This window comes from Callospermophilus lateralis, chromosome 3, assembly GCF_048772815.1.
Source record: "Callospermophilus lateralis isolate mCalLat2 chromosome 3, mCalLat2.hap1, whole genome shotgun sequence".
Classification (NCBI taxonomy): domain Eukaryota; kingdom Metazoa; phylum Chordata; class Mammalia; order Rodentia; family Sciuridae; genus Callospermophilus; species Callospermophilus lateralis.
In genome coordinates, this window is record NC_135307.1 from 174,112,014 (window position 1) to 174,139,137 (window position 27,124).

General features: G+C 45.1%; 1 protein-coding gene across 1 annotated transcript; it reads left to right on the forward strand.

Moving 5' to 3' along the window:
* The first annotated feature begins 156 nt into the window (after window positions 1-156).
* On the forward strand, window positions 157-27,105 carry Pofut1 (protein O-fucosyltransferase 1). The gene is made up of 7 exons (XM_076849036.2): window positions 157-334; window positions 1,922-2,043; window positions 6,536-6,718; window positions 8,178-8,290; window positions 17,266-17,458; window positions 19,225-19,467; window positions 23,723-27,105. The coding sequence occupies exons 1-7, from the start codon at window positions 202-204 to the stop codon at window positions 23,909-23,911; spliced, it is 1,176 nt and encodes a 391-aa protein (XP_076705151.1). The 5' UTR covers window positions 157-201; the 3' UTR covers window positions 23,912-27,105.
* The last annotated feature ends 19 nt before the right edge of the window (window positions 27,106-27,124 follow it).

The following is a 27,124-nucleotide window of genomic DNA, read 5'->3' on the forward strand; positions in this document are numbered from 1 at the left end:
TTGTGGGAGCCGCGCGAGCGGGCGCTCGGGCCGTGGAGGGGCGGTGCCGCGGGCTCTCTATGGTCCCGCCCGCCGGCGGGCTAGAGCGGCCGGGGCGGCGCGCGGGCGGCGCGCGGGGACCGCCGGGAGCGGGGCGGACGCTCGCGCCCCTCCTTTCCTCCCCTCCTCTTCTCCCTGGCGCGCGCCGGCTCTGGAGCCGACATGGGCGCCGCCGCGCGGGCGCTGCGGCCTCTGGCACTGCGTGCGTCTCTGCTGCTACTGCTTCTGCCTCTCCCCGGGCTGCCCACGGGCTCCTGGGACCCGGCCGGTTACCTGCTCTACTGCCCCTGCATGGGTAAGGCCTCCCGAACTCTCTGCTCAAATGGAGAAACTGAGACCGGGAGAGCAGCCACTCCTCTGAGGCGCTCAGATTCCTTGACAGGTCCAGGAGAGATCCTCAGAGCGTTGCAGGGTCTGCGCTTCTCCCCTCTGCCCTATTTGCGAGGGCACAGAGGGCCACGGTATCCACCTTTCCATTTGATGGATGAGAAAACTGAGGCTGGGAGAGGTTATGTGATTTACTCGAGGTCTAAGCCAGCCTGGAGTTCAGTAAATGGAGTTAGTGGGGCAGGATCTGATGTCACTGATCCATGCTAGCTCCAAGCGATTTTTTTTCATTCATTCAACAAATATTTATGGGATACCTTTTCTGTGCCAGGCTGTGTTCTCTGTTCTGAGAGTACGGATGTGATGAGACAAATAAACCCCAGCCCCTTTTAGAGCTGTGTTTTAAATGGGGAAAATAGACAGTAGAAGATAAACGTGAAAAATAAGTACATGATTTTTTCAAAGATAATGAAAACTATAGTAAAATAAAAGAGATCAGGGTAAGGAAGAATCTAAGGGCCAACGAAGAGTGCAGTTTCAGTGGAATGAAGTATCATTGTAAAAGTAATTCCTTCTTAGAATCCTCCAATGGCCTCCAGGCTCCTAACCATGGCCTTTGGGCCGCTGCATTAATTGGTAGACTGCTGTTCACCTCCACAACTCCCTTCTCTCCTAACCCTCCAGCTGCAGCGTTTCTTTTCCTCACACCCAGGTGTGTGAGGAATGCCCTCCGGTTCACTTTTGCCCTACCAGCTCCTTCCTATCCTCCAGGTCTCAGCATAAATGTCACCAAAGAGGACTTGACTGATTTCTACCCAAGTAATCTCCTTACTAGTTTCCATCATCAAACCTTTTCCTTTCTTTCTTGAAATTTTAAAAAGGTCATCATTATGTATTTGTTTATGTGTGTAGTATCTCCCCATCGGCACTGAGTGCCTTGAGGGGAGAGATCTTATCCATGCTTGCTCCTGTATCCTAGCATGGAGATCATGCTGGGGATAGCAAAAGGAATCAGATACAATCCTTCCACCTGAGGCATTCACAGGCTGAGAAAACAGCCAGTACGAAAAGCCAGGAAATGAGAAAAGACATTTGAGGAAAAGAATTGAAGAAACTCAAATCCAAGGGCTGGGATTGTGGCTCAGCGGTAGAGAGCTCGCCTAGCATGTGTGAGGCCCTGGGTTCGATCCTCAGCACCACATAAAAAAAATAAAATACAATAAGATATTGTGTCCATCTACAACTAAAAAATAAATATTAAAAAAAGAAAGAAAGAAACTCACATTCAAGTTGGGAGAGTGCAACTGGATGGGGGTTTGTGAATGGATCTTAGGGATAGGGGTAGTGTGAGAATTGTAGAGTTATGTTGGGGAAATAGCAGGAAATCTGGAGTTGCTGAGGCTTAAGGAGCAGAACCTATAGGGCCTTGAATGCCAGACTCAGGAGTCTGACTTGCTCTCCTAGCTCTCCTTGATATCCTGGCTCTCCCCACCCCTCAGTGCCCAATGTCCTTCATGCCCGAGGCCTCACCTTAGCCACAACATACCATTTCCAGGGCGCTTTGGGAACCAGGCTGATCACTTCTTGGGCTCCCTGGCATTTGCAAAGTTGTTGAACCGCACCTTGGCTGTACCTCCGTGGATTGAGTACCAGCATCACAAACCTCCCTTCATCAATGTGAGTACTTCCCACTGACCTTGGCCCTTGTCCACGCTTCCTCAGTCTTGCTGATTTCTGCTTGACCTCCAAGTCCTCTGGGCTTTACCTCCTACTCCTCTGAGTTTGTCTTACTCTCTACTCAGAACTCTTTTTCCCTGGAATAACAATGGCTAACATTTTTCCAGTACCTGCTATGTGCTGACTCTATTCTGAGCACTGCATGAGGATTAGCTCATTCCTCCCACCTCTCATCCTCATGAGGAAACTGGGGTTTAGAGAGGTTAGGTAACTTGCCCAAGGTCACACAGCTTATAGGAGTAGTAGACCTAGAATTTAAACCCATGTCTGTCTGACTTCAGAGTTTGAGACCTAAAGTTTCCATTTCTAGTCCTGATTGATTCCACCATCTGTGCATTCCCATTAGTAGGTGATGGGTGCAGGGCACAATAGTGTATGCCTATAATCCTAGTCTGAGATAGGAGAATGGTAAATTCAAGGCCAACCTCAGCAATTTAGCCAGACCCTGTCTCAAAATAAAAAATGAAAGAGGCTGGAGATGTGACTCAATGGTTGAGTACCCCTGGGTTCAATCCCTAATACTGGGGGAAAGAAAAAAAGATGGATATGATTATCAGTTTTGAAGAAGAAACTGAGGTTGCTGAGTTCAGTGGTGCATGCCTGTAATCCCAGCAGCTTCTCAAGCTGAGGCAGGAGGATTGCAAATTCAAAGCCAGTGTCAGCAACTTAACAATGCCCTGTCTTAAAAAATAAAAAAGGGCTGGGGATATGGCTTAGTGGTTAAATATCCCTGGGTTAAATCCCTAGTACAAAAATAAAAAAGGCAGAAGAAGAAGAAAGAAACTGAGGCCAAGACCACAACCCCAAGTATTCTGGTTGCAGTGCTGCCTCTTATCCCATCAGGGGACTCCCTCAGCATGGTCTGCTTAGCATCCTCTGATTCCTGGCTTATCTTTGTGTCTTAATGACCCCATGTCTGCCTATGTTCACACCATATCCCATGGGCCTGACAGTAGGAACTTAATTAGTATTTAATGAATTGACCAAAAACTTTAATAGACGTAAGAAATAACACTAAGTATATACAAAACACTACGTTTTATTCATAAAGCCTTTTCTCTGCATAGATTGGTCTTTTGTTTTTTTTATACCAGGAATTGAAACCAGGAGCACTAAACCACTGAGCCAGCCCTTTGTATTTTATTTTTTATTTTGAGACAAGATCTCACTAAGTTACTTAGGGTCTTGCTAAGTTACTGAGGCTGGCTTTGAACTTGTGATCCTCTTGCTTCAGCCTCCTGAGTCCCACAGGTTTTATTTTCCATTTTTCATATAGGAATTTGAGTTTCCATTTCCAGTCCTTTTCCACCCCTCTTACAAATGATGGGGAATCACACCCAGAGCTTTGTGAATGTTAGGCAAGCATCCTACCATGGTGCTATAGCCAAGCCCTGGAGGGATTGAAATTAAAAGCCAGAGTATCTGAGACCAGAGCTTAGCTTATCCACTTAACTAATTGTGTGACCTGGGCAAGGTACCTCAGTTTCCTCATCTTTTTTTTTTTTTTTTTAAGTACCAGGGATTCAACTCAGGGTGCTTAACCACTGAGCCACATCCCCAGCCCTTTTTATTATAATTTTTTTTTAATTTTGAGATAGGGTCTCACTAAGATACTTAGGGCCTCACTAAATTGCTGAGGTTGTTTTGAACTTACAATCCTCCTTCCTCAACCTTCCGAGTTGCTGGGATTACAGGCATGCATCACAGCCCAACCAGTTTCCTCTTCTTTAAAATAGCTTGGTAATAACTGTCCCTATATCCCGTGTAAGAACTGAATGGGTTATTGATGGTACCATGCCTGGGATGTTGTCATCTGCCTCCTTCTTAGAGTCACCTGAGCTCCTCAATGCAAAGAACCTAGGACACAAGAAGTTCTCAGTTCTGGGACCTGTCAGCGTTCTCAGTTTTTTTTTTTTTTTTTTTTTTTTTCTTCTCACTCTTACCTTTAGATGTTGCCCATCCACCTCCCTCTAACTTGCATGCTCTCTCCTTATGGTCTTGGCCATTTGTGAGTCTCCACTTCCTTTATTTCTGTGGGTTACTCAACCTGCCCCAATTGGGCTTTCCTTCTCTGCTGTGACTGTTCTCACTGAGGTCACCAGGGACCTCAGAATTGCCAAATCCAGGGTTTATTTCTCAGTCTTCATCTCACCTGACTTCCTGTGAGTCTCTCTCCTTCCTGAACTTTCTTATTCCCTTGGCTTCCAGGACACCACTGATTCCTGCCACAGCCCTGACCTGTCAGCATTTCCCTCTTTGTGTTGTGCTGGGAGCACCTCTCTCTCCATCCACTGTTTAGTTGTTGGTGTGTGTCCTCTTTCTATTTTCGAGCTCTGTGGGCTCAGATGAGTCACCTAGGTTCTGTATGCCCAGGTTTCTTTATAAGTATACTGGAGGTGGTAGAATTGATGAATAAATCCTTGTAAAGTGATGAGTATAATACCTGACACTAAATCAACACTCAATAAGTAGTAGTTGCTATTATTATCATTATTTGCTTTGCTATAAATTTCTGTTGACTCTTATGGCTTTCACTGTTTTCCATGTACCTATCCAATTTATGTATGGCTAACACTCTTTGATCACAAGCATGAATTTCTGACTCCTAGACTCTTGAGTCTACTTGGATGTCCTTCAGATATCTCAGATCACAGCCCAAACTGAACTTGGCATCTTTCCCCACAAACTTGTCACTGTCTGTAATCCCAGCCTTATTTTATGCCACGCCATTCACCTGGATGCCAAGCCAGGAACCTAAAGGTTCCCCTTTGTGCCTCTCCTTACGTACATACATACAACCCCTGTTTCACCTTCCTTTGCATCTTGACCTGTCTGAGCTGCTCCATCTCTCACTTAAATGTGTGGAAGCTGCCCAGTGAGTGCATGCTGAATGATACTTGAACAAAGAAAAAGACCATTACAGTAACCTCCTAATTCCTCTCTCCTCTGCCACCAGAATGATCTTTCAATATTTTTTGTGCTAAAAAAATCCTTCAGCTTGGGTCTGGGGTTGTGGCTCAGAGGTAGAGCGCTCACCTAGCATGCATGAGGCACATCGAGTTCGATCCTCAGCACCACATAAAAATAAAATAAAGGTATTGTGTCTGCCTATAACTAAAAAATGAATATTAAAAAAATCCTTTAGCTATACTATCATTGCTAATAGCTAAGGTGTCTGAAATCTATTCATTGGAACTCCAATTTCCAGTCTTAGAAGGGTGCCATAGTTGAATCAGTTTGGGAAATATTCTTAATTCCTTATCCCCCCAAATTTTCAGATTCACAGTGCACATTAGTGTGTTTAAGGCCCTAAAAAGACCTGCTGCAATAAAGAAGCAACTTAAGATAGCATTTCCTTGGCTTCGTTAGCTCTGGAGCTCCTTTATGCAGAACCTTTTATCCATCTGAACTAGTGCAACATGTTTAGGAAACCCTGACCAATAGGATGAAGTTCAAGTTTTATTCCATGGTGTTTAATTTTTTTTTTAATCTAAAAAGAATACAAAGATGAATACAGCCATCACTCATATATCACTGCTAAAAGTGATCATTAAAACTGTCTCCTTTTTGCTTCACTTTTTCTTTTTGTTAATAAAAGAATGAAGTATTGCAGATAAAGTTGGTGTAGGACAACTTCTCTTGGCCTCTGTGCGAATCCCAGTCCCTCTCCCCACCCCCAGAGGCAGCCACTCCATAGATTCAGTGTATTGGGTGTAATTTCTGTGCTTTTCCCTATTCTTCCACTGTATCATTGAGGATCCTTGTACTCAACTCCAGTGAAAAGTGCAAGAACTTTTCCAGCGCAAATACCTAACAGTAGAAGGAACATTTTAATTGTATTGAATTAAAATGCTGACAGCTTGCATCCCAAAGTGGTTTGTCCAAAATATACAGGCCAGCCATGTGTGAGAGTGCCTAACTCCCACATCCTTTGTTACAATTAGTGTTAGCATTTAAATGTTTTGCTGGCCTCCTGGGCGAGAAGTGATGTCTCTTCATAACTGTAATTTGCATTTTCCTAATTATTGGTGAGTTGCACATCAGTTGAGAGTATTGGCTATTTGGGTTTCCTTTGCTGTGAGTTATTCACCTCTATCCTTTGCCCATTATTTGTCATATAGATCAGCTGTCATTTTTTAGCACGAGGGATACTACTATTCACTTTTGAATTTGCAGATTTCATCCCCCATTTTGTCTCTGTCCTGACTTTAGTGTTCTTTTTCTCAGTGCTAAGGATCAAACCCCGGGCCTCACACATGCTTAGCAAGTACTCTACTATTGAGCTATGTCTTGAGCCTATTTTGGTGTCTTTTAACTAAAGTTTTTCATTGTCACGTAATCTGCAGTGTCTGGAATTAGGAGTGTATGGTTTTAGTTAATGTCTCCAAACTGGAACACTGAGGTAGGACCTTTGCCCCTCCTTTTCCCGTAGCTCCATGTGTCCTACCAGAAGTACTTCAAGCTGGAGCCCCTCCAGGCTTACCATCGGGTCATCAGCCTGGAGGACTTCATGGAGAAGCTGGCTCCCACCCACTGGCCCCCCGAGAAGCGGGTGGCATACTGCTTTGAGGTGGCAGCACAGCGAAGCCCTGATAAGAAGACGTGCCCCATGAAGGTGGGTCCTGTGAGCCTGGGGGCCCTTTCTTTTCTTTATCTTTTTTTTCAAGTTATAGATGGACACAATATCTTTATATATTGATTTGTTTATTTATTTTATGTGGTGCTGAGAATTGAACCCAGTGCCTCACACATGCTAGGCAAGTGCTCCACCACTGAGCCCCAGCCCCAGCCCCTTGGGGGCCCTTTCTGCCTGTTCTATGTCCACTGGACTCCTGGGATTGTGTAGTAACACATTATGTAGGGGAAGGGTCCCAGAAGGGCTTAGAAAAGAAGATGGAGATTTAGGTTTATTTTTGGCATTTATCAGCAGTGTCACCTTGTCCAGAATTTGCTTCTTTGAGCCTTAATTTCTACCTACAGAATAGAGATGCTAGGTATGGGATTGTAGCTCACTGGTAGGTAGAACACTTGATTAGCACATATGAGGCACTGGGTTCAATTCTCAGCACTGCATATAAATAAATAAAATAAAGGTCCGTTGACAACAACAAAAAAACAGCCAAATGAGGAAACTTTAAAAAAAAAAAAAATGGAAATGCTAGTCTCTGTTCCTTCTTTCTCAGAAAATGTCAAGACAGCCAAGTGTAAGAATGCTTGTGAAGTGTAAGGTGCCACATCAATAATAATAACTAATCCTCATATGTCAGATGCCATACTAAGAGCTCTGTGCATATTAATTCATTTAATCTCAAACTGCTCCATGAAGAATGTACTAATGATATCCCCATTACATAGACAGGATGTTGAATATGGCAAAGAGGTTCAAAATTTTGCTCAAAGTCACATAGCAGATATGATAGTGCTGGGATTCAGCCCCAGATAGTTTAGCTTCTTTGTCCATCCTCTTAACTTGAAGACTTTTCTGCCTCTCAGAAGGTAGATGAGAAGTGCCATATTTTATTAGTAGAAATTTGCAAATTTCTGGCACTTTGGGAATAAAATAATCCCCAAATCTATCATTCAGTATGGATGCTGCAGTTTGGGGAGAGTGGTTAGCAGAACCATGAAATTTGAGAAAGGAGATCTAGCTTGCAGCTCCCAGCAATGCCCTCACATGCTGTGTGATATTGGGCATGTGTCTTGCTTTCTATGAGCCTTGGATTCCATGTTGGAAAACAAGGGTGGTCTATTAGCCAGTCTTGAAAGTCTACTGAAGCTCTAGTCCATGGATCCAATCCCAAGGTCTGTTCCTCCCTGGGCCCACCAGTTCTTCAGGGGTGGTAGAACTTGACTTGTGAATGGGAAAGACTATCAAACACTAGAGAATATTTCCTACTGAAAACTGGAATGGAAACCAAGCAACTCTTTTCAGCCCTCAGCCCAGGGAGCCATCCTAAGAGGGTATTTCATCCTGAGTCAGAGCACCCAGGGTTCCCCTACAGTTCCTTAGCCCCATCCCTGGATGGTCTTTCCTTCGTCTCCCAAGTGAGTCTTCTATCACTCTTTTCTTACAGGAAGGAAACCCCTTTGGCCCATTCTGGGATCAGTTTCATGTGAGTTTCAATAAGTCGGAACTTTTTACAGGCATTTCCTTCAGCGCTTCCTACAAAGAACAATGGATTCAGAGGTACTTTGAGGGGACAGCAGTGGTGGGGTCAGAGAGGGACATGGGGCTCATGGGCATCCAGCACTCCTAACCCTCTCCCCTCTACCCCACCCTGATGTGTGAGATGAAAGGTGTAGGCACTCTGTCTGTTGAACTTGTGATTCTGTGTGATCTGTTCCCATCTCAAAGCCTGACACGGTGGGACATTGACCTGCCACAAGTTGAGCAAGAGTTTATTGGCTGATAAGGGATGTCATAAAAAGAACATTGTGCAGTCACATGCATCTCGATTTCCTCCTCCGGGCGTGAGAATCACTCCCCTGTGCCTTCCTCTTTACAAGGTGAAAATTGGAAACAGCTCTTAGAGAACAGCTTCAGGTGCAGACTGAGAAGTGATGTCATCCTGATAATTACTGGATGTGCTTTATTAATTGTATGCCAGTAGGCCCTATTAAGAAAAAATAGGTTAGCAGGGCACAGGCAGAGGCTGTGAAATATTTATAGAGCATTTGTCATGTGTGAGTCAGTACTTAGAGGCCACAGGTAATGTGTAAAAATGAAGGGGCAGCAGTGGTGGGGTCAGGGAGGGACATGGGGCTCATGGGCATCCAGCACTCCCAACCCTCTCCCCTCTCCCCCACCCTGGGGAGCTGTAATCTAGTCCTGGTGATGATAACTCACATAGGGTACATGCTGTGGCATGGCAGGAAAGAGCCTGGTCTTAGCAGTCAGGCTGGTTAGGAGACGAGAGGAACATATGAATGCAGGCATAGTCCTAGCACTTGGCATTCAGTAGGCCAGAGGTAGACAGATGTAGAAAACAAGCACAGGCTCAGGAGTAAGACAATCCAAAGCTCTGACACAGCTCAGCCTCCTTCTCAGGAATCTCTGGAAAAGCCACTCCAGCTCTCTGGCTCCAATTTCTTCCTGGGGTTAGTGGAAAGAGTAGTAACGGTATCTTCTCCTACCACAGAAAATGCGTAGCAAAAATGCATAGCATATAATAAGTGGCCAGCCAAAGTTAGCTCTCACGTGCCTTTTTTATATGAGATTTTATAAAATGGCTATTATCAGTCCCCCCACTTTTTAAAATTTTCAGTGTTAGGGATTGAACACAGGACCTCACGTATGCTAGGCAAACATACTGCCACTGAGCTACAGATCCCCAGCCCTCAATTTCCATTTTACAGGTCTGAACTGGCTTGATGAAGTTAAATAATGTGCTCAAGGTCATAGACCTGTTGTGTAGGCTCCTAGGATCTGTATGTAAAAATTTTCCCCCATTGTGGGGATTGAACTTGGGGAACTCTGCCATTGAACTACATCCCCAGCCCTTTTTATTTTGAGGAGTTTGAGGGTGCTGCTTGAGATTGAATCCAGGAGTATTTAACCACTGAGCAACATTACTTTTTTATTTTGAGAAGAGGTCTCACAAATTTGCTTAGATCCTTTCTACATTGCTGAGGCTGACCTTGAACTTGCAATCTTCTTGCCTCAGCCTCCTGAGTTGCTGGGATTACAGGCAAGTGCCACCACACCCAGCTTGAAGCAGAGTCTTGCTAAATTGCCTAGGCTGGCCTTGAATTTGGAATGATCCTCCTGGTTTAGCCTCTTGAGTTTCTGGGATTATAGGCATGTGTCTCTGAGCCTGACTGTGTATATAAGTCTTAAAGAAATAATAAGAGCTAATATTTATTTCATGCTTAAAATGTGCCAGGTACTGTTCTTAAGTCTTCAAATGTATTGACTTGGGTTTAATCTTTCCATGAGTATACAGGATATATTGTCATCTGTGCTTTACACATAAAGAAATGGAAGCAGAGAGGAGTGAAGTTACTTGCCTGAGGTCACAAAGGTTGAAGTAGCAGACTCCCTGGTAACTTGCTTTCTGTCTTTACAGATTTACCTATTTGCCAGGTGTGGGGTGCATGCTGTAATCCCAGCAGTTCAGGAGGCTGACAGAAGGATAGCAAATTCAAAGCCAGCTCAGCAACAGTGAGGCACTAAGCAACTCAGTGAGACTTTGTCTTTAAATAAAATACAAAATTGGGCTGGGGATGTAGCTCAGTGAGTGAGTGCCCTTAGGTTCAATCCCTGGTACCAACCAAACAAATAAAAAAAAATCACCTATTCTGTGAACCTGTTATAGGTGGAATCATTCAGTATTTGTCTTTTTGTGTCTGGTTTATTTCATGTAGAAAAACGTCTCCAAGGTTCATCAGTATTGTGGCACATGTCAGAACCTCAGTCTTTTTAAGACTGGGTAGTATTGCTTGTATGTATATAACACATTTTGCATGTCCATTCTTCTCTCTCTCTCTCTCTCTCTCTCTTTTTTTTTTTAACCAGGGATCGAACTCAGTGGTGCTTCACTAGGCCACATCTTAGTGTCTTTTTTTTTTTACTTTGAGATAGGGTCTCAGTAAGTTACCTAGTACCTTGCTAAGTTACTGAGACCTACTATTTTTTTCTTAAATATTTTGTTTTAGTTGGACACAGTACCTTAATTTTATTTTAATGAGTGCTGAGGATCGAACCCAGCACCCTGCACGTGCTAGGCAAGTGCTCTACTGCTGAGCCACAACTGAGGCTTCCTTTGAACTTGCAATCCTCCTGCCTCAGGCTCCTGAGCCTCTGGGATTACAAGTGTGCACCACGGTGCCTGGCTCCATTCATCTCTTGATGGACTCTTGTGTTCGCTGGGTGGTGTTTGCATGTGGTTCTCTTATGGCTGCAGTCAGCTGCCATGACTCAAGTCATCTGAAGATTTGATTCAGTTACGTGGCCACATCTCACTTGTGACTGGTGATGATGCTGGGTATTACCAGGGAGATCATCTGGGACCATCCACAGCCTGTGTATACACGATCTCTCCTGTGGCCTGAGGTTTTACAGCATGAGAACTAGTTTCTGAGAGGGAGCATTCAGGCAGTGTCCCAAGAGACAGAAAGTAGAAACTGCTGGCTCCCTAATGCCTGGCCTGGCAACCTGCACAGTGTCACTGCTGTCAAATTGTGAGGAACATAGAACTCGCCTATGGGAGGAGATTCAAAGTTTTGATGGCCATTTTTTTCTTGAATGTTATTTAGCTCATTTGTTTTATTTGTTTTGAGATGGTGTCTTAGTGTCTTGTATCTCACTATATTGTCCAGACTGGTTTTGGACTCTTGGGCTCAAGTGATCCTCCCACTTCAGCCTCCTGAGTACCTGGGACTATAGCTGCACACCACCATGCCTGGTTTTGATGGCTATCTTTATTCTGCCACACAAGAGCCAGGCACGGTGGTACATGCTTGTAATCCCAGCAACTCAGGAGACTGAGACAGGCGAATCTCAAGTTCAAGGCCAGCTGAAGCATTTTAGTAAAACCCTCAGCAACTTAGTGAGATCCTGTCTCAAAATAAAAAATAAAATGGGCTGGGGGTGTAGCTCAGCGGTAAGGTACTCCTGGGATCAATCCCCTGTATAATTGATAAAGAAATAGATAGATAGACAGATAGATGGATGAACTGCCACATAAGAAAACAGGGGCCAGACTGTACAGTGCTTTATAGGCCTTTGTGAAGCAAACTGTTAAGAGCCTGTGGATGATCAGTTTTACAAGTGTGAGAGAGTATTTTATTTTAACTATTTTGTAAGCAGACACTTGTTTGCTGTTAAAAAAAAAAAAAAAAATTTGTCCTTGGGGATGGAAGGTAGAGTGTAGAGTAGAACCCAAGGGTGCATCTATACCTGGACTCATTGTATGACTGGGCAGCTGTTGCCCTTTTCTGGCCTCAGTGCTCCAACTATAAAAGGAAGGGGTGAGCAAGATCAGTCCCCACCAAGTAGATCAGTGGTTTCCAAACAATCCTCAGAGTTCCTGAGAACTGCCTGCAGAGCCGTTGTGGGGACCAGAAGGGTCCCCCAGAGACCAAGTTGGAAGGGCTCAGTTCCTCCTGTCCACTACCTTCAACCAGTACTTAGCTCTCTTGTATATCAGGCCTCCAAATAAAGAAAAAGTATTTTGTGGGCCACAGATTTAAGGCATATTGAACTTAAGTTAGGGTACATGTAACCGAAAACCCAAAAATAACTGCAGACTAACAGAGTTTACTGTTCTTAAGTAAATGAAGTATTGGAATGTGCAGTCCAGGACAGGGTGGCACTTCCATAGTGGCATCAGGAATAAGGCTTCTGTCTTTCTACTCGTTTGTCCTACTAGCTTTTTTTTTTTTTAATATTTATTTTTCAGTTTTTGGTTGACACGCATCTTTTTTTTTTTTTTTTTTAAAGAGAGAGAGAGAGAGAGAGAATTTTAATATTTATTTTTTAGTTCTCGGCGGACACAACATCTTTGTTTGTATGTGGTGCTGAGGATCGAACCTGGGCCGCACGCATGCCAGGCGAGCGCGCTACCGCTTGAGCCACATCCCCAGCCCACGCATCTTTATTTTATTTTTTATGTGGTGCTGAGGATTGAACCCAGCGCCCTGCGCATGCCAGGCTAGCATGCTACCGTTTGAGCCAAATCCCCAGCCCTGTCCTATTAGCTTTTATCCGCAGTATGACCTCCTGGGCCAAGATGAGAGATGAAGCTCTGGCCATCACACATCATATTCCAGGCAACTTGGAGGTCATAAGGGGCAGAAGAAAGGCAAAGCCCTGCCCTCCCCCCGACCCCACCAAACAGGGCATACTGTGTTACCTGTGCTGGCTTTGAACTCTTAAGATCAAGCAATCCTCTTGCCTCAGCCTCTTGAGTAGCTGGGACTACATGCCTGCACCATTGTATCCAGATAGCCTCGCCTTTTTAAGGAGCCTTCCTAAAAATTCATTGTAACTCTTTTGTTTACATCTCACTGACTAGTGCAAAGACCCATAAGCCATCCCTCGCGGCAAGAAATTTGGAGAAATGTCTTTATTTTGAGCTTCCAAGTATCTAGCTGAAAGTTGGATTATAGGAAAAAAAGACAGATAATTCTCTCCCACCAAGTGATTTCTGAGGTTCTTTTCAGCTCTGCTGGTTCTGAGTCTATGAGTACCACAGCAGAGCTTTAATTCAGCAGGCATTTATTGTACATTTCCTGTTGGGAGGCTATGGGCCACTGTGTTAAGCCATTCTTATAAAGATACATAATATGTCATTCTCCCAGCCTGCACCCTCCCCAAGAGGACATAAACAGGTGAAATCAGACTGAGACCTGAAGGATGAGAGGGAGCCAGCTTTGCAAAGAGCTGGAAAGAAGGTAGTCCTTTCTGGCAGGGACACCAAAAGCAAGGCCCTGACTTTTTTTTTTTTTTTTTTTTTTTTTTTTTTTTTTTTTAAGAGAGAAAGAGAACCCCCAATTTTTTTTTTTTTTTTTTTTTTTAAGTCTTTGGCAGACACAACATCCTTTTCTGTATGTGGTGCTGAGGATCGAACCCGGGCCGCATGCATGCCAGGCGAGCGTGCCACTGCTTGAGCCACATCCCCAGCCCTTGGCCCTGACATTCTAATGTCCCTGTGTCCTCTGCACTCAGCATGATGTCCAGCCACAAAGGTATGCTGAGTGGATGCTGTGCAGAGATGAACCCCGACCTGTTGGAGAATCTTAGCAACATGGTGAAGTAGTGAAGTGAGCCCTAGAGCCTTCTGCTGGATAGTGACCAGGCTAAGGGCTGACCTAGGGCCAATAATCAGGGGGCATGGCATGTGGAACGGTCAAATTTTCTTTCTAGTCAAGACCCTACTTCCTGCTTGCTTTCCTGACAGCATCGTCTGACCTCAGAGCAAATAATCAAATCAATCTTAGCTTCTTGCTGCTTGTTGGGTCAGAGCTGATATTGTCCCTCTTGGGCAACTCTGTGCTGGTCCAGGTAGAGGGGTCAGACATTTAAGGGTTAGTTGCAGGATTTTCCCAAGAGATCGGGGACAGCTCAAATTCTGATTTTATCCTAATGATCCAGTCCCCTGGAAGATTAGAAAATGTTTGCTTTCCTTTCAAAGTTCTTTGAGGTGGGTGCTGGGGTTGTGGCTCAGTGGTAGAGCGCTCACCTAACATGTGCGAGGCCCTGGGTTCGATCCTCAGCACCATTTAAAATAAATAAATAAAACAAAGACTTATTGTGTCCAACTACAACTAAAAAATAAATATTAAAAAAATTCTTTATGGTGACATCTGAAAGGAGTTTAGCTAAAATCCTGACCCTCAGATATTAATCTGAGGACCTAGTATGGGCCAGGACTTTAGCTAGTATTTAATATATTTCTCCTCCAACTCCTGACAGCCTGACTTGGTCTTTCTAATAAGATCACTGACTTTCTCATTCATTCATTCATTCAGAAAGTATTTATGGCACCTACTGTGTGTTGAGGCCTGTGCTAGGGCCTGAGAATCAGAAGAATAAGTCACAAACTCAAATGTTGAGATGCTCATTGGACTGGGTGGGGAGAAGGGAGTGAAGTCTCCTTAGGAGTTAAGAACATAGGTTTTGAAGGAGATTGTTTAGACTCAAATCCCAGCTCCACCAATTCTTAGATGTTTGACTTTTGCACGTTATATAACCTCTTTGTGCCTCAGTTTCCTTATCTGCCAAAGAAAAAATAGTAAAACTTACCTCACAGGGCTGTTATGGAAATTCATGAGCAATTAGAACATGGCCTGTTACTTAATAAGAAGCAGTAAGGCCCTAAAAAGGTCTGGGAGTTGGGCATGTAGCTCAGTGGTAGAGCACTTGCCTAGCATGTGCAAAGCCTTGGGTTCCATCTCAGGACTGCAAAATAAAGGGGGTGGGGGGAGTAGGGCTGGTGATGTAGCTCAGTGAACCCCTTGGTTCAGTCCTCAGTACCACACACACACACAAAAGACAGCCTTATGAAGTAGGAACTGTTATCAGCTCTATTACAGATAAGGAAACTAAGTCATGGGTAGGTAGATAGATAGATAAGTTTAATCAGGCATAATAACACATTATCTTCTGGGAAGGGGAGGGAAAGGGAAATATGTTAGGATAGGGCTTTTGTTTAGGTGGGTATTTTTTTAATCTGAAGCAAAGCAAAGTTTTAGTTTCTGTTGATATAGGTCATAGGTATATGGATTGCTATTTTCTGTATTTGCTTTAAGGTTTGAAATATTTCAAAATTTTATTTGAAGATTTTGTTGAGGTAATTGTAGATTCACATGCAGTTGTATGAAATAATATAGAGGTCTCATGTACCCTTTACTCTTTTCCTCAGTGATAACATCTTATAAAATTATGGTACAAGCCAGGTACGGTGGTGCACGCCTGTAATCCCAGGAGCTTGGGAGGCTGAGACAGGAAGATTATGAGTTCAAAGCCAGCCTCAGCAAAAGCGAGGCATTAAGCAACTCGGTGAGACCCTGTCTCTAAATAAAATACAAAATGGTGCAGTGGTTGAGTGCCCCTGACTTCAGTCCCTGATACCAAAAAAAACAAAAAACAAAAAAAAACTGGAGTACAGGATACTTGACATTGATAACAATCCACCTCTCTTACTTAGATTTCCTTTTTACTTGTACTCACCTCTGTGTGTGTGTGGTCTGTGCAATTTTATCCCGTGTGTAGGTTCATATTATCCACCACCACAGTTAAGATACTGACTGGTTCCATCACCGCAAGGATCCTTGTATTGTCAACTTATAACCCCACCTAACTCCCCAAACACACACCATCACTAACCCCTGGCAACCGCTAATCTCTTCTGTTTTGGTTCTCTACTCTGTTTTGTCATTTCATTATTATATCAATGAAATCATATAGTGTGTTACCTTTGGGATTGGCTCTTTTCACTTGGGATAATTCCCTTGGAGAGCCATCCAAGTTGTCATCTGTGTTGATAGTTGACACCTTTTTATTGCAGTAGTATTCCATGGTACAGATGTGCCAGTTTGTTGAACCATTTACTTGTTGATCGACATCTGGGTGGTTTCCAGTTTGGGACTGTTACAAATAAAGCTGCTGTGAACATTAGTGTAGAGGTTCGTGTATGAAAATAAGCTTTTATTTCCTTGGCATAAATGCCAAAGAGTGACATTGCTGGGTCCTGTGGTAATTGCATGTCTAGTTTTATAAGAAACCAACTGCCAAACTACTTTCCAGAGTGGCTGTGCCTATTTCTTAATGTTAAGAAAAGGGTTTTGTTGGCAGAGGCAGGTAGTCCAGGAAGATGAAGCAGTATATAAAGATCTGGAGTTTGAAAGTGTGCTGTCAGCTCATGGAACAGCAAGCTGTCTCATGTGGCTGGGATGGAGTCTGGGTTTAGCTGAGGAGGGAACATAGGTTGCTCCTCATTCAGTCAGTCAGCACGTGCTTACTAAGCTCTTATCTTTGCCAGGTGCTCTGCAAAGTGCATCAGAGGCACTATCTCCACAGGCCTGGGTCCAACAGAAAAGACAGATGTGAAAAATTGCAAAACACATGGTGTAAATGGGGAAAGAGAGCCCTGGGAGGTTGTGATGGGGACATCTGGGACCTTTTGTACATCCCATGAGGGCAGGGACCATGCCTCTCTTTCTGGATCCCAACACATAGTAAGCAATCAATAAGTATTTGAAAAGTGTTGAATGAATGATCTAATCCAGTGTACACAGTCCCTGTGAGTGTGACCCAGCCGTTGCCTCTGTAAGCAGCTGCACGTCTTGGTCCCGCCGTGTGGGTAAAAGGGCAAAGGCTTGGTCCAGACACCCCACCCTGGAGTGAATTACTGCACCACAGATTGGAAGCCAGCTTGACATATAAAAGGCTGGAATGCTCTACTGTAAATTTTTAATTGTTAAACAAGCAAAGAGGGTTGTAAATTCCGTGCGGCGGGACAGTATTGCATATTGTGCCTGTTGCCACCACTGAAGTTTCTTATCAACCCGTTGGGATTTCACAACTTCTTATGCTTCTTGCTTGTTACAGGGGCCTCTGCAGGGTCTCTGGGGCATGGTGCAATACCATCTTTTTCTCCGTGGGGATGATAGGCAGGCTCTCTGTGCACTTTCTGTCTGACTTTTCCTCATCCCGTCTAGATTTTCAGCAAAGGAACATCCTGTGCTTGCCCTGCCAGGGGCCCCAGCCCAGTTCCCTGTCCTGGAGGAACACAGGTCACTCCAGAAGTACGTGGTGTGGTCAGACGAGATGGTGAAGATGGGAGAGGCCCAGATCCGTGCCCACCTCATCCGGCCCTATGTGGGCATTCATCTGCGCATTGGCTCTGACTGGGTAACTTCCCCTTCCCTTCCCTGGCTCACTTGACATGTGCCTGACTGAGCAGCCATATCTATAGGAATTGACCCCAAGTCCAAGCCAGGGCAGAGAGAGCTCACTTGACCAAGTCTATGGAATTGTGTCCCATGATCCCGCTATAGCACCCATCAGAAGTGTGACTCTGGAGCAGTCTAGAGCCAGCTCTCATTTTAACAGCTGCCATTTGTATCCTTGTTTTGTTGATGGATAAACTGAAGTATCAAGCCAGAGTCCAGGTCAGGAGCAGGTTGAGAGGCCCTCACCTAGGGATCCTCTGTCCCCATGGGGTGGTTAGCTAGTAGACTCCTTGTTGAAAAACAGCTATGGACTTGGTGCGGGGGGGCTCCCAGGAAATGAAGATGTCATCCTCCCAGAATTTGGAGGCTGCTTAAATGTACGGAAACTCATCAAATTACCCTCCATGTGAAAATCACAGAACCAATATCGACAGTCTGCTTAAATTTACATAAGGAGATACGATATATAGATATGTTAGAAGTGCTCATTGTTGAAAATTGAAAAATACCAAAACATGTAGGAATTATAATAAAACTCATTCTTTGTCAGTTGATGAGATAATCCCATTTACCCCTAGTCTCTCTCCCTGACCTGCTTCCACAAGAAAAAGGAGCCAGGCCAGAATTTTTTTTTTTTTTTTTTTTTTTTTTTTTTTTGTAGTTGTGATGGTCAGCATGCCTTTATTTTCTTTGCTTATTTTTGTATGTGGTGCTAAGGATAGAACCCAGTGCCTCACCCATGCCAGGCAAGCGCTCTGCCACTGAGCCACAGTCCTAGCCCCGGGGCCAGAATATTTTATGAGTGGTTTCAGCCAAACATTCAAGGAACAGTTCCTGTCTGTGCTTTCCTAGAATGTAATGATAAAAAAGATAAAAGATGCTTTAAAAAAAAAAAAAAAACTAGTAACACTAATACCAAATTCAGATAAGGTCAACTTGGAAAATTATAGGCATTCTCACTAATCAACATAGGTGCACATATTCTAAGTAAAATATCTGCAGGTAAAGCCAAGTAACATTCAAATAAAATCTATCCCAGGAATGTGATGAAATTACTGAGACAGGAGGATTGTGAATTCAAAGCCAGCCTCACCAAAAGCAGTAAAATGCTGGTTTTAACACCCAAAGAAGAAAAATCATGATGATCTCAGTGGAGGATAATAGAGCATTTGATAAAAGAAAGTCAACACCCATTCATGATTAAAAACAAAAACTCATAACCAGCCAAGAATAGAATGGACAGACCCACCTTAACTTGATAAAGACTATCTCTCTGGAATCCACAGCAAACATTGTTACCTCCTGACAGCTATCAGAAGTGTTTCCACTGAAGTAAGGAATCAGATAAACCTGTCCCTTATCAACACCACTCTTCACTATTCTACCCCATGTCCCATAAGACTAAGAAAAAAGTTTTTACAACCATGTCCCGTAAGACTAAGAAAAAAGTTTTTACAACACCAGGATCCCACCATTCAGAAATAATCACTATTATTCCCATGATTCATTTCCCTCTTCCCTTCATGCTTTTAAAAAACAGTTGGGGGGCTGGGGGTGTAGCTTAGTGGTCCAGCATGTGCTCAGCATGCACAAGGCCCTGAGTCCATTCCCAGCCCACATACCAAAAAATGTGCAGCTGGGCTCCTCCTGCTTGTCCTTTTCTACTTACCAATTCTTGCTGCTGGGGACAGTTGCTGTCTAACTCTGCCTCCACCCCTCCTGCAGAAGAACGCATGCGCCATGCTGAAGGACGGTACTGCAGGCTCGCACTTCATGGCCTCTCCACAGTGTGTGGGCTACAGCCGCAGTACAGCGGCCCCCCTGACCATGACCATGTGCCTGCCGGACCTGAAGGAAATCAGGCGGGCCGTGAAGCTCTGGGTGAGCGCGCTGAACGCCCGGTCAGTCTACATTGCCACTGACTCTGAGAGTTATGTGCCCGAGATCCAGCAGCTTTTCAAAGAGAAGGTATGCATGGGCCCCAAGGGAGTGTGGCAAGAGGGAATGGGGGAAAGTGCCAGCCGGTCCCCCTGCTGCCATGTTGTGCTTCATGTTCTCCCCCCACCAGCCTCTTGCCTAAACACTCATTCCTCTCCATTCCTACCCTTCCCTCCAACCCCAGCTTGAACATCTCCTCTGTAGATTCTTTCCCTCTTCCTATAGCTTGTGGGTTCTTGCTGGGATTATTCATGGCACTTTCTAGACTGTCTGAGACTAGTGTGGAAATGTGTTGTATTTCTTTATAGGAATTGTGGGTTTCTTGAAGGCTGGGCTGAACCCTACTCTTGTATTCTCCAATATCTAGCCAAGTGCTTTGATCTCTGGAGGCTGAGACCTTGCCTTATTGCCACTAGTATCTAGAACATAGAGAGGGTCCTGGGAAGAGATCCAGGACAGCAGAGGGGTTAAAGGCATAGACTCTGGAGCCAAAGAATTGGATTTAACTCACTGAGCAGCCTCACAAGCATTATTTGACCTCTCTGGGTTTCTGTTTCTGAATCTATAAAATAGGACTGATAGCACCTGTCTCATAGGACAAATGTAAAGATCAGGTAGAAGGAAAAAATTTCCCACTACAAAATAAGTACTTAATATAGTTGGCTATTGCCAGATGCAGTGGCACACCATCAGAATCCCCACTACTCAGGAAGCAGGAGGAGTCCAAGTGTGAAGCCAGCCTGAGCAACCTAGTGAGACTCTGTCACAAAATAAAACAAAAATAAAAAGGGGCTGAGGATGTAGCTCAGTGGTAAAGCACTTGCCTAACTTGCATGAAGCCCTGGGTTCAACCCCCGATACCACCAAAAAGTGATGATAATAATAATAAAGTTAGCTCTCATTAATAATAGAAATAGTTGGTTCATAAATAAAGGAAAGCTCTTTTGTGCTTAGTGAATGTTGAAGAAGCTGTGTATATTTAAGGAAATATGTGCATAAGTAGCACAATGTGTCTGGTAAAAGCCTGCTGTAGCAGTGAAAAGTCTGGTCATGGGAAAGTATGGATCGGTAAAATAACTGAATTATAGTAAACATTCAACAAGACGTTAACTGGGGGGCTCTGGTTGCGGCTCAGTGGTAGAGTGCTTGCCTAGCACACGTGAGGTACTGGGTTTGATCCCCAGAGCCACATAAAAAAAAAATTTAATAAACAAAATAAAGGTATTGTGTCCATCTACAATTAAAAGTATTTTTAAAATAAATTAAAAAAAAAAAAAGACGTTAAATGAACGAAAACAGTAAATGCTGGGTAGACCCTAAGAGGCAGATGTTGGGATCCACGGGCTTTCTTTCAGCAGGCTCCTTTTTTTTTACCATGACACAGACAGGAAGTTCCAGGCGTGGAGGAAGTGCTGGGTCAGTACATTTTGTTCTCCTAGCCCCCTTTTAACAGAAGATCAGAGCTGGGAGACATTAGGCGTCCTCTCACCCTGCCCCTCCGTTTTGTGGCTGAGGAAACCCAAGTCCTGAGAAGGGACAGAATTTACCCAAGAGGTCCCAGAGCTAATTATAGCAGCCATGACACAGAATGGGTAAGTTTCAGGTGTAGGTGGAATTGTTTGGGGGATTTTGGCCATGATTAAACTGGTATTATTTCTTTGCTACAATCCACATAGTGAGATGATGGCTTTTGTTACATCAGAAATCTCAGTGGAACAGCAAAGCACTTTCAGCCCATCTCAGCCCACACCCCCTCGCCTCTGTACTAAGTTGAAGCATTTGGAGAGTCCCAGGGAGTTTTTTGTGAGCTTCAGAGTTGATGCGTTTGTTGCGCCTTGAGCCTTTTGCTGTTTTCTATTTCTGGTTCCTGTGCCAGTCTTCTCATTTCTTCCCCACTCCTCAGCCCTCTTCTCCATGGGCTCAGATCCCTGTCTTGCTTCTGACTTAACCTTTGCCCTCCATTAAGCTGGGCCAGTGCTCAGGCAGGGATACTGATGTTAAGATGTGCTCCTGCCCACCAGGGCTCACAATTTAGACCCAGGTAGAGAACTGTATGTGGGGTGGGGGGTGCTGGTGGGTGGGCATTTCCTTCTATCATTTGTCCATTCAACAGATGTTTACTGAGGTAGGCTGTGGCTGGGCCTGGCCAGCACAGCAGTGGAAAGCCAGCTGACACAGCTCCGGCCCTAGTCAGGTGCAGGACAGGGAATCACTAAGGAATGAAAGTCCCAAACTAAGATGTGTGCTCCAAAGCAGAGCCAAGGAGTTCTGTAAGAGCCCAGAGTAAATGGCCCTGGCCCATGGGGAGAGCTTCCCCAGGGAGCTGCCACTTGAGCTGAGAAGTAAAGGGTAAGTAGAAGCTAATACCCTGACCTTGCACAGTGGCCTATAACCCCCGCTTCTCAGGAGGCTGTGTCTCAGACAGGAGGATCAAAATATTAAGACCAGCCTGGGCAACTTGGCAAGACCCTGACTCAAAAAGGACTGGGGATGCTGGGGCTATAGCTCCGTTGGCAGAGTGCTTACCTCGCATGCACAAGGCCCTGGGCTCAATCCCCAGCATCACCAAAAAAAAAAAAAAAAGACAAGGGAGGTAACTCAGTGGTAAGCATCCCTGAGTTCAGTTCCTAATACTAGAAGAGAAAAAAAGAGGGTATACCCCAGACAGAGAAAGGTCCTTAGAAGGAGAGGGAGGGAGCCTGGCCGGCTGCTGGCTGCTAGATTTCAAGGGATGTCAGGGACAGTCTGAAAGGTGATCTGAGTACAGTGATGTGGGGCACCTTTGTGAAAGGCAATAGGGCACCTATTATGTGGGGAAGGTCAGGGGCAGGGGCATCTTAAAAATTTCCTCCAGCTGAATGGAACCACCATTTGACCCAGCTATTGCCCTTCTCGAACTATTCCCTGAAGACCTCAAAAGAGCGTACTACAGGGATACTGCCACATCGATGTTCATAGCAGCACAATTCACAATAGCTAGACTGTGGAACCAACCCTGATGCCCCTCAATAGATGAATGGATAAAAAAAAATGTGGCATTTATACACAATGGAGTACTACGCAGCACTAAGAAATGACAAAATCATGGAATTTGCAGGGAAATGGATGGCATTAGAGCAGATTATGCTAAGTGAAGCTAGCCAATCCCTAAAAAACAAATGCCAAATGTCTTCTTTGATATAATGAGAGCAACTAAGAACAGAGCAGGGAGGAAGAGCAAGAGGAAAAGATTAACATTAAACAGAGTCATGAAGTGGGAGGGAAAGGGAGAGAAAAGGGAAATTGCATGGAAATGGAAGGAGACCCTCATTGTTATACAAAATTACATATAAGAGGTTGTGAGGGGAATGGGAAAAAAATAAGGAGAGAAATGAATTACAGTAGATGGGGTAGAGAGAGAAGATGGGAGGGGAGGGGAGGGGGGATAGTAGAGGATAGGAAAGGTAGCAGAATACAACAGTTACTATTATGGTATTATGTAAAAATGTGGATGTGTAACCGATGTGATTCTGCAATCTTTGTAATGTTTTGAATAACCAATAAAAAAGAAATAAAATAAAATAAAATGTGAAAAAAAAAAGAAAAAGAAAAAAAAATAAAAAAGATAAAATGATCCTAAAAAAAAAAAAAATTTCCTCCAGCTGTTCTGTGATGAGCAGGTCAGGAGAGGCAGTGAGGGGCAGTGAGGAGGCTGTTGTAGTGGATCAAGCAGTGGATGGTCATGGCTGGGCTGAGCGTGGGGCAGCTCCTCACAGGAAGGATCCATCTTGGGGAGAATCTTGGGCATAGATTGAACAGGACTTGGGACTTGGAGTGAGTATGTGGAGAGAGGCATCCACGTAGCAGAGCTGAATGGGTGGGCACTGTCTTCTTGGAACCAGGATTTGGTGAGGGAAGCCCATCAGGCCAGGACTTCATGAGGAAGGCAGAATATGAGCTGAGCCTTGAGAGTTTGCTCAGGGTTTTCTTTTCCCTCTTTTGATGCTGGAGATGGAAGCCCAGGCCTCGGGCATGCTAAGCACACACTCCACAGAGCTCCCGGCCCTGGTGAGGAAAAGGGCGTTCCGGGCAGAGGCACCTGGAGTGGGGCATTCCGAGCCAAGGCTGGAGGGCCTGGAGGAGGACACAGGCACCTAGGAGGCAGCTGAGCTGCACTCCTCTCACACCGACCCCAGGTCTTCATCCTCTCTATTCCTCCTTTACTCTGCAACCTCAGTCCTAGGGAAGGCCGTCGAGCCTGTGGCTGGCAGCCACCAAATTGATGCACTGTGCCTTCCTTCTGCAGGTGAAGGTGGTGAGCCTGCAGCCCGAGGTGGCCCAGATCGACCTGTACATCCTCGGCAAAGCTGACCACTTTATTGGCAACTGTGTCTCCTCCTTCACTGCCTTTGTGAAGCGGGAGCGAGACCTCCAGGGAAAGCAGTCGTCCTTCTTCGGCATGGACAGGCCCCCTCAGCTGCGGGACGAATTCTGATCCTGGATGGAGAACGTCACCAGTCACAGCTGATCCTTTCAGCCAGGCCTGGCAACCAGAGGTGCTCTCAGGACTGCAAGCTCCTCTTCTTGCCTGCCAGAGCTGGAGAACAGTATCAGGGAGGCAACTCCCACCTCTGTGCTTCCCCATTCTCCTGGGAATTTCTCACAAAGGTAGAGCAGTCAAACCTCTCTCCTTTGTTCTCCCTGGGATGAGCAGCCTGGAAAGCTGAGAGATTTTTTTATAGAAGGGGATTTTTATAGTTTTGATACAAGGTCATGGCCACCCTAGGACTCTCCTTTATTTTTAAAAGTCAGTGAAATCCATTAGCATAGATACCTAAAGTGACCTTAACAGCAAGTAGATGGATCCAGGGCTGGGGTGGGTCTTTTGGCCACTTTTCCAAGTATCCCCCAAAGTGGGCCTCAGACCCATCCCCACTGCCCAACCAGAGCCAGTGTCATCCCTACCTCCTAGGCCATGTCCAGGATTGGGGTGTGTGTATGCTCCTCTATCAGAAACACTGCAAATGGGAGTAAACAGTCAGGCACTCTGCAGTGCTCTGGGGGCTGCTGCCTCTCACCCAGCATGTTCCCGGCTCAGAGCACACCAGCAACCCTGATGATCATGGTATTTCTCTCATAATTGATGGTTGATGGCTGCTGCAAACCTGGCACCATGGGGACCTCAGTGCATCACTGGGGTCAGGGCTCATGGGCCTAACAGGATCCTCTGAAGGTTGCCCTCTCAAAGGGCCTGTGGGTAGAATTTGGGTTGATGTCCAAAGCTTGTTCTTCCCCTGACCCCCACCCTGTGGCTTGGGAGCTCTCACACAAAGCCTTCACAAAGGAGCATCTGGCACATAGAAGGTGCCCAGGATCCAGAAACCATTGGAATTCCCAGTTTAGAAGCAACCTTTGCCCCTTCCCATTGAATGTAATCTCTGCCCAAGCCATGAGATGCAAGGGGCTATGGTCGTGAGGTTCTTTGTCTCTAGAGGCTGTGATTTCCACAGTACATGACTCCTGAGAGCCTGTGATTTTTTTGACCTGGTAGTTCTAAAATGCCACAGCAACACCTGTGGCCTCTGATCCTGGATAGGTGGCCCAGAGCTCCATGCAGGGGCTTCTCCCCTGATTGCCTTTAGGAGGAAATGCTTTGTTGTCCTGGGCACACTGGGTCAGGGGTCAGAGATTACAGGAGGATCTCTAACACCCAAGTCAGCATTTGCTGTGTAGAATTGCTGCCTGACTTTACAGAAGGCTTTTGTAGTTTTTCCCTCCTGAAAAACAGTCAAGTGTTTTAAACCCTGGTAAATGGCTTATCTTTCCAGACTTGCTCTCAAGCCTCACCCAGAGGAAAGGGCGCAGACAAGGGAGCCTGTGCACGCTCGGCCTCCAGCAGGTTGTTGAGATGCCATGGCTTGCTGGCCAGTTCCATTTCTGACTCTGCTGTTCATTCTCATCTGCTGTTCACAGCCTCACACCAGGCACAGCTCTAGAGTCAGCTAGAGTGGGCCATCCGGATCCGCAGATGGGCGTCGGCAGTAATCTAACTGGTGCTCTGGAGGCAAAGGTGCTGGAGCCCTTGGCCGTCTCAGCTCTGGCCTTTGGGCACTTGCTTTATTCTTTGACCCAGGTTCCTACCCTGTGAAAAAATGGTAAAATCAATGGGTTGTTGAGAGGCTCAGATCAGTTAAAGCATATATGCATGAGAGACACTGAACTTGAGAGATGCGGGGGCACACGTAGCTTTGGATTAGCTTTGGACTGCTTCTCGTGCACACCTCCTCCGTGCCAGGCAGCATGCTTGCCAAGTGCTTTATGGGCATTCTCCTGTTTAGTTCCCATCCCAGCCCTGGGAAGTAAGAACTAGTACTATCCCTGTCTTTCTGGATAAGGGAAAAAAATGAATGCTCAGAGAATTCTCATAATTTCTCCAATGCTGCACAGCTGGTGGCATTAAGCCAAAATTTGACCCCTAGAGCCAGTTCTGTTAGCCACCACCATGTTCCACTGCCATCGGTTCACAAATGCACTTTACCCTGTGTGTGCCGTGGAGACCTCTGCTGGAAAAGATCAGCCTCTTTGATTTCCAATGGGCACTTGCTGCGGGTTTGCCAGGTCACCCAAGAAACAAAGTCCATGTGAAGTCGACAGGTTCCTCTGATAGTTATTTAGTTTGACATTCTCATTCATCATATGTTTTTGAGCACCCACTATGTTCCAGGCCCTGTGCTAGGAACAATGGTGTAGCAAGAAACCAACATACTCTTTTTTTCTCAAAGAATTTGCATTCAAGAAAGTAGAAGACATAGTGAGCATATTGGGAGATATTGGTAAGTGCTATGAAGAAAAATAAAGGATTTAGGGGTGCAGTGGGAAAGATGTTTTAGACAAGAATAGCTGACAAAGGAAGGGAGGCACACAGGTGTCCAGATACCTGGAGGCAGCATATTCCCAGCAGAGGAAATGGCATGTATCAAGGCCCTGTAGGGACACAGGCTCCTGAAGAGCCACGAGGAGGAGGTCAGCAGGTGTAGCTGAGTGGCTGCAGCAATCCAGTGCCTCTCCCATAGCCAGAGGTCTGCACCTTGGCCTGGACTTGGCTTTATTTGGAGAGATAAGAGCCTCTGCAGGCTTGGAGACAGAAGAGGATACGATCTGATCTACACTCTTGAAGGACCCTTGGAACTGGCATGGGGAGGGGAAGGGTGAAAGCAAAGACTGGTGTGGGGCTGGGTCCTGGGTGCAGGGGAGAGGCGAGGGGCTGTTCCCCCCTGAACTGGAACCCCAGCACCCTCTTCTCCTAGGAGGCAAAGGCCATTGCATTGAAGGAGGTAGGAAATGGTCAGATTCTGAATGTATAAAATTATTTTTTTATAATTCAGTTTTTGAAGATATGAATCTGCATAGTTCTAATCATGCAATATATACAATTTAATGTCTTTTTTTTACTCAATAGTATATCATATTTTCCCTGTTCATAGCCTGAATAAATTAATTATATCAACTTCCATTGAGAGGTTCTCCACAGTTCACCATTTCCTTTTTTTTTTTTTTTTTTTTTTTTTATTTTTTAGTTGTAGTTGGACACAATATCTTTATTTTGTTTGTTTATTTTTATGTGGTCCTGAGGATCAAACTCAGGGCTTCACACGTGCTAAGTGAGCGCTCTACTGCTGAGCCACAATCCCAGCCCAAGTTCACCATT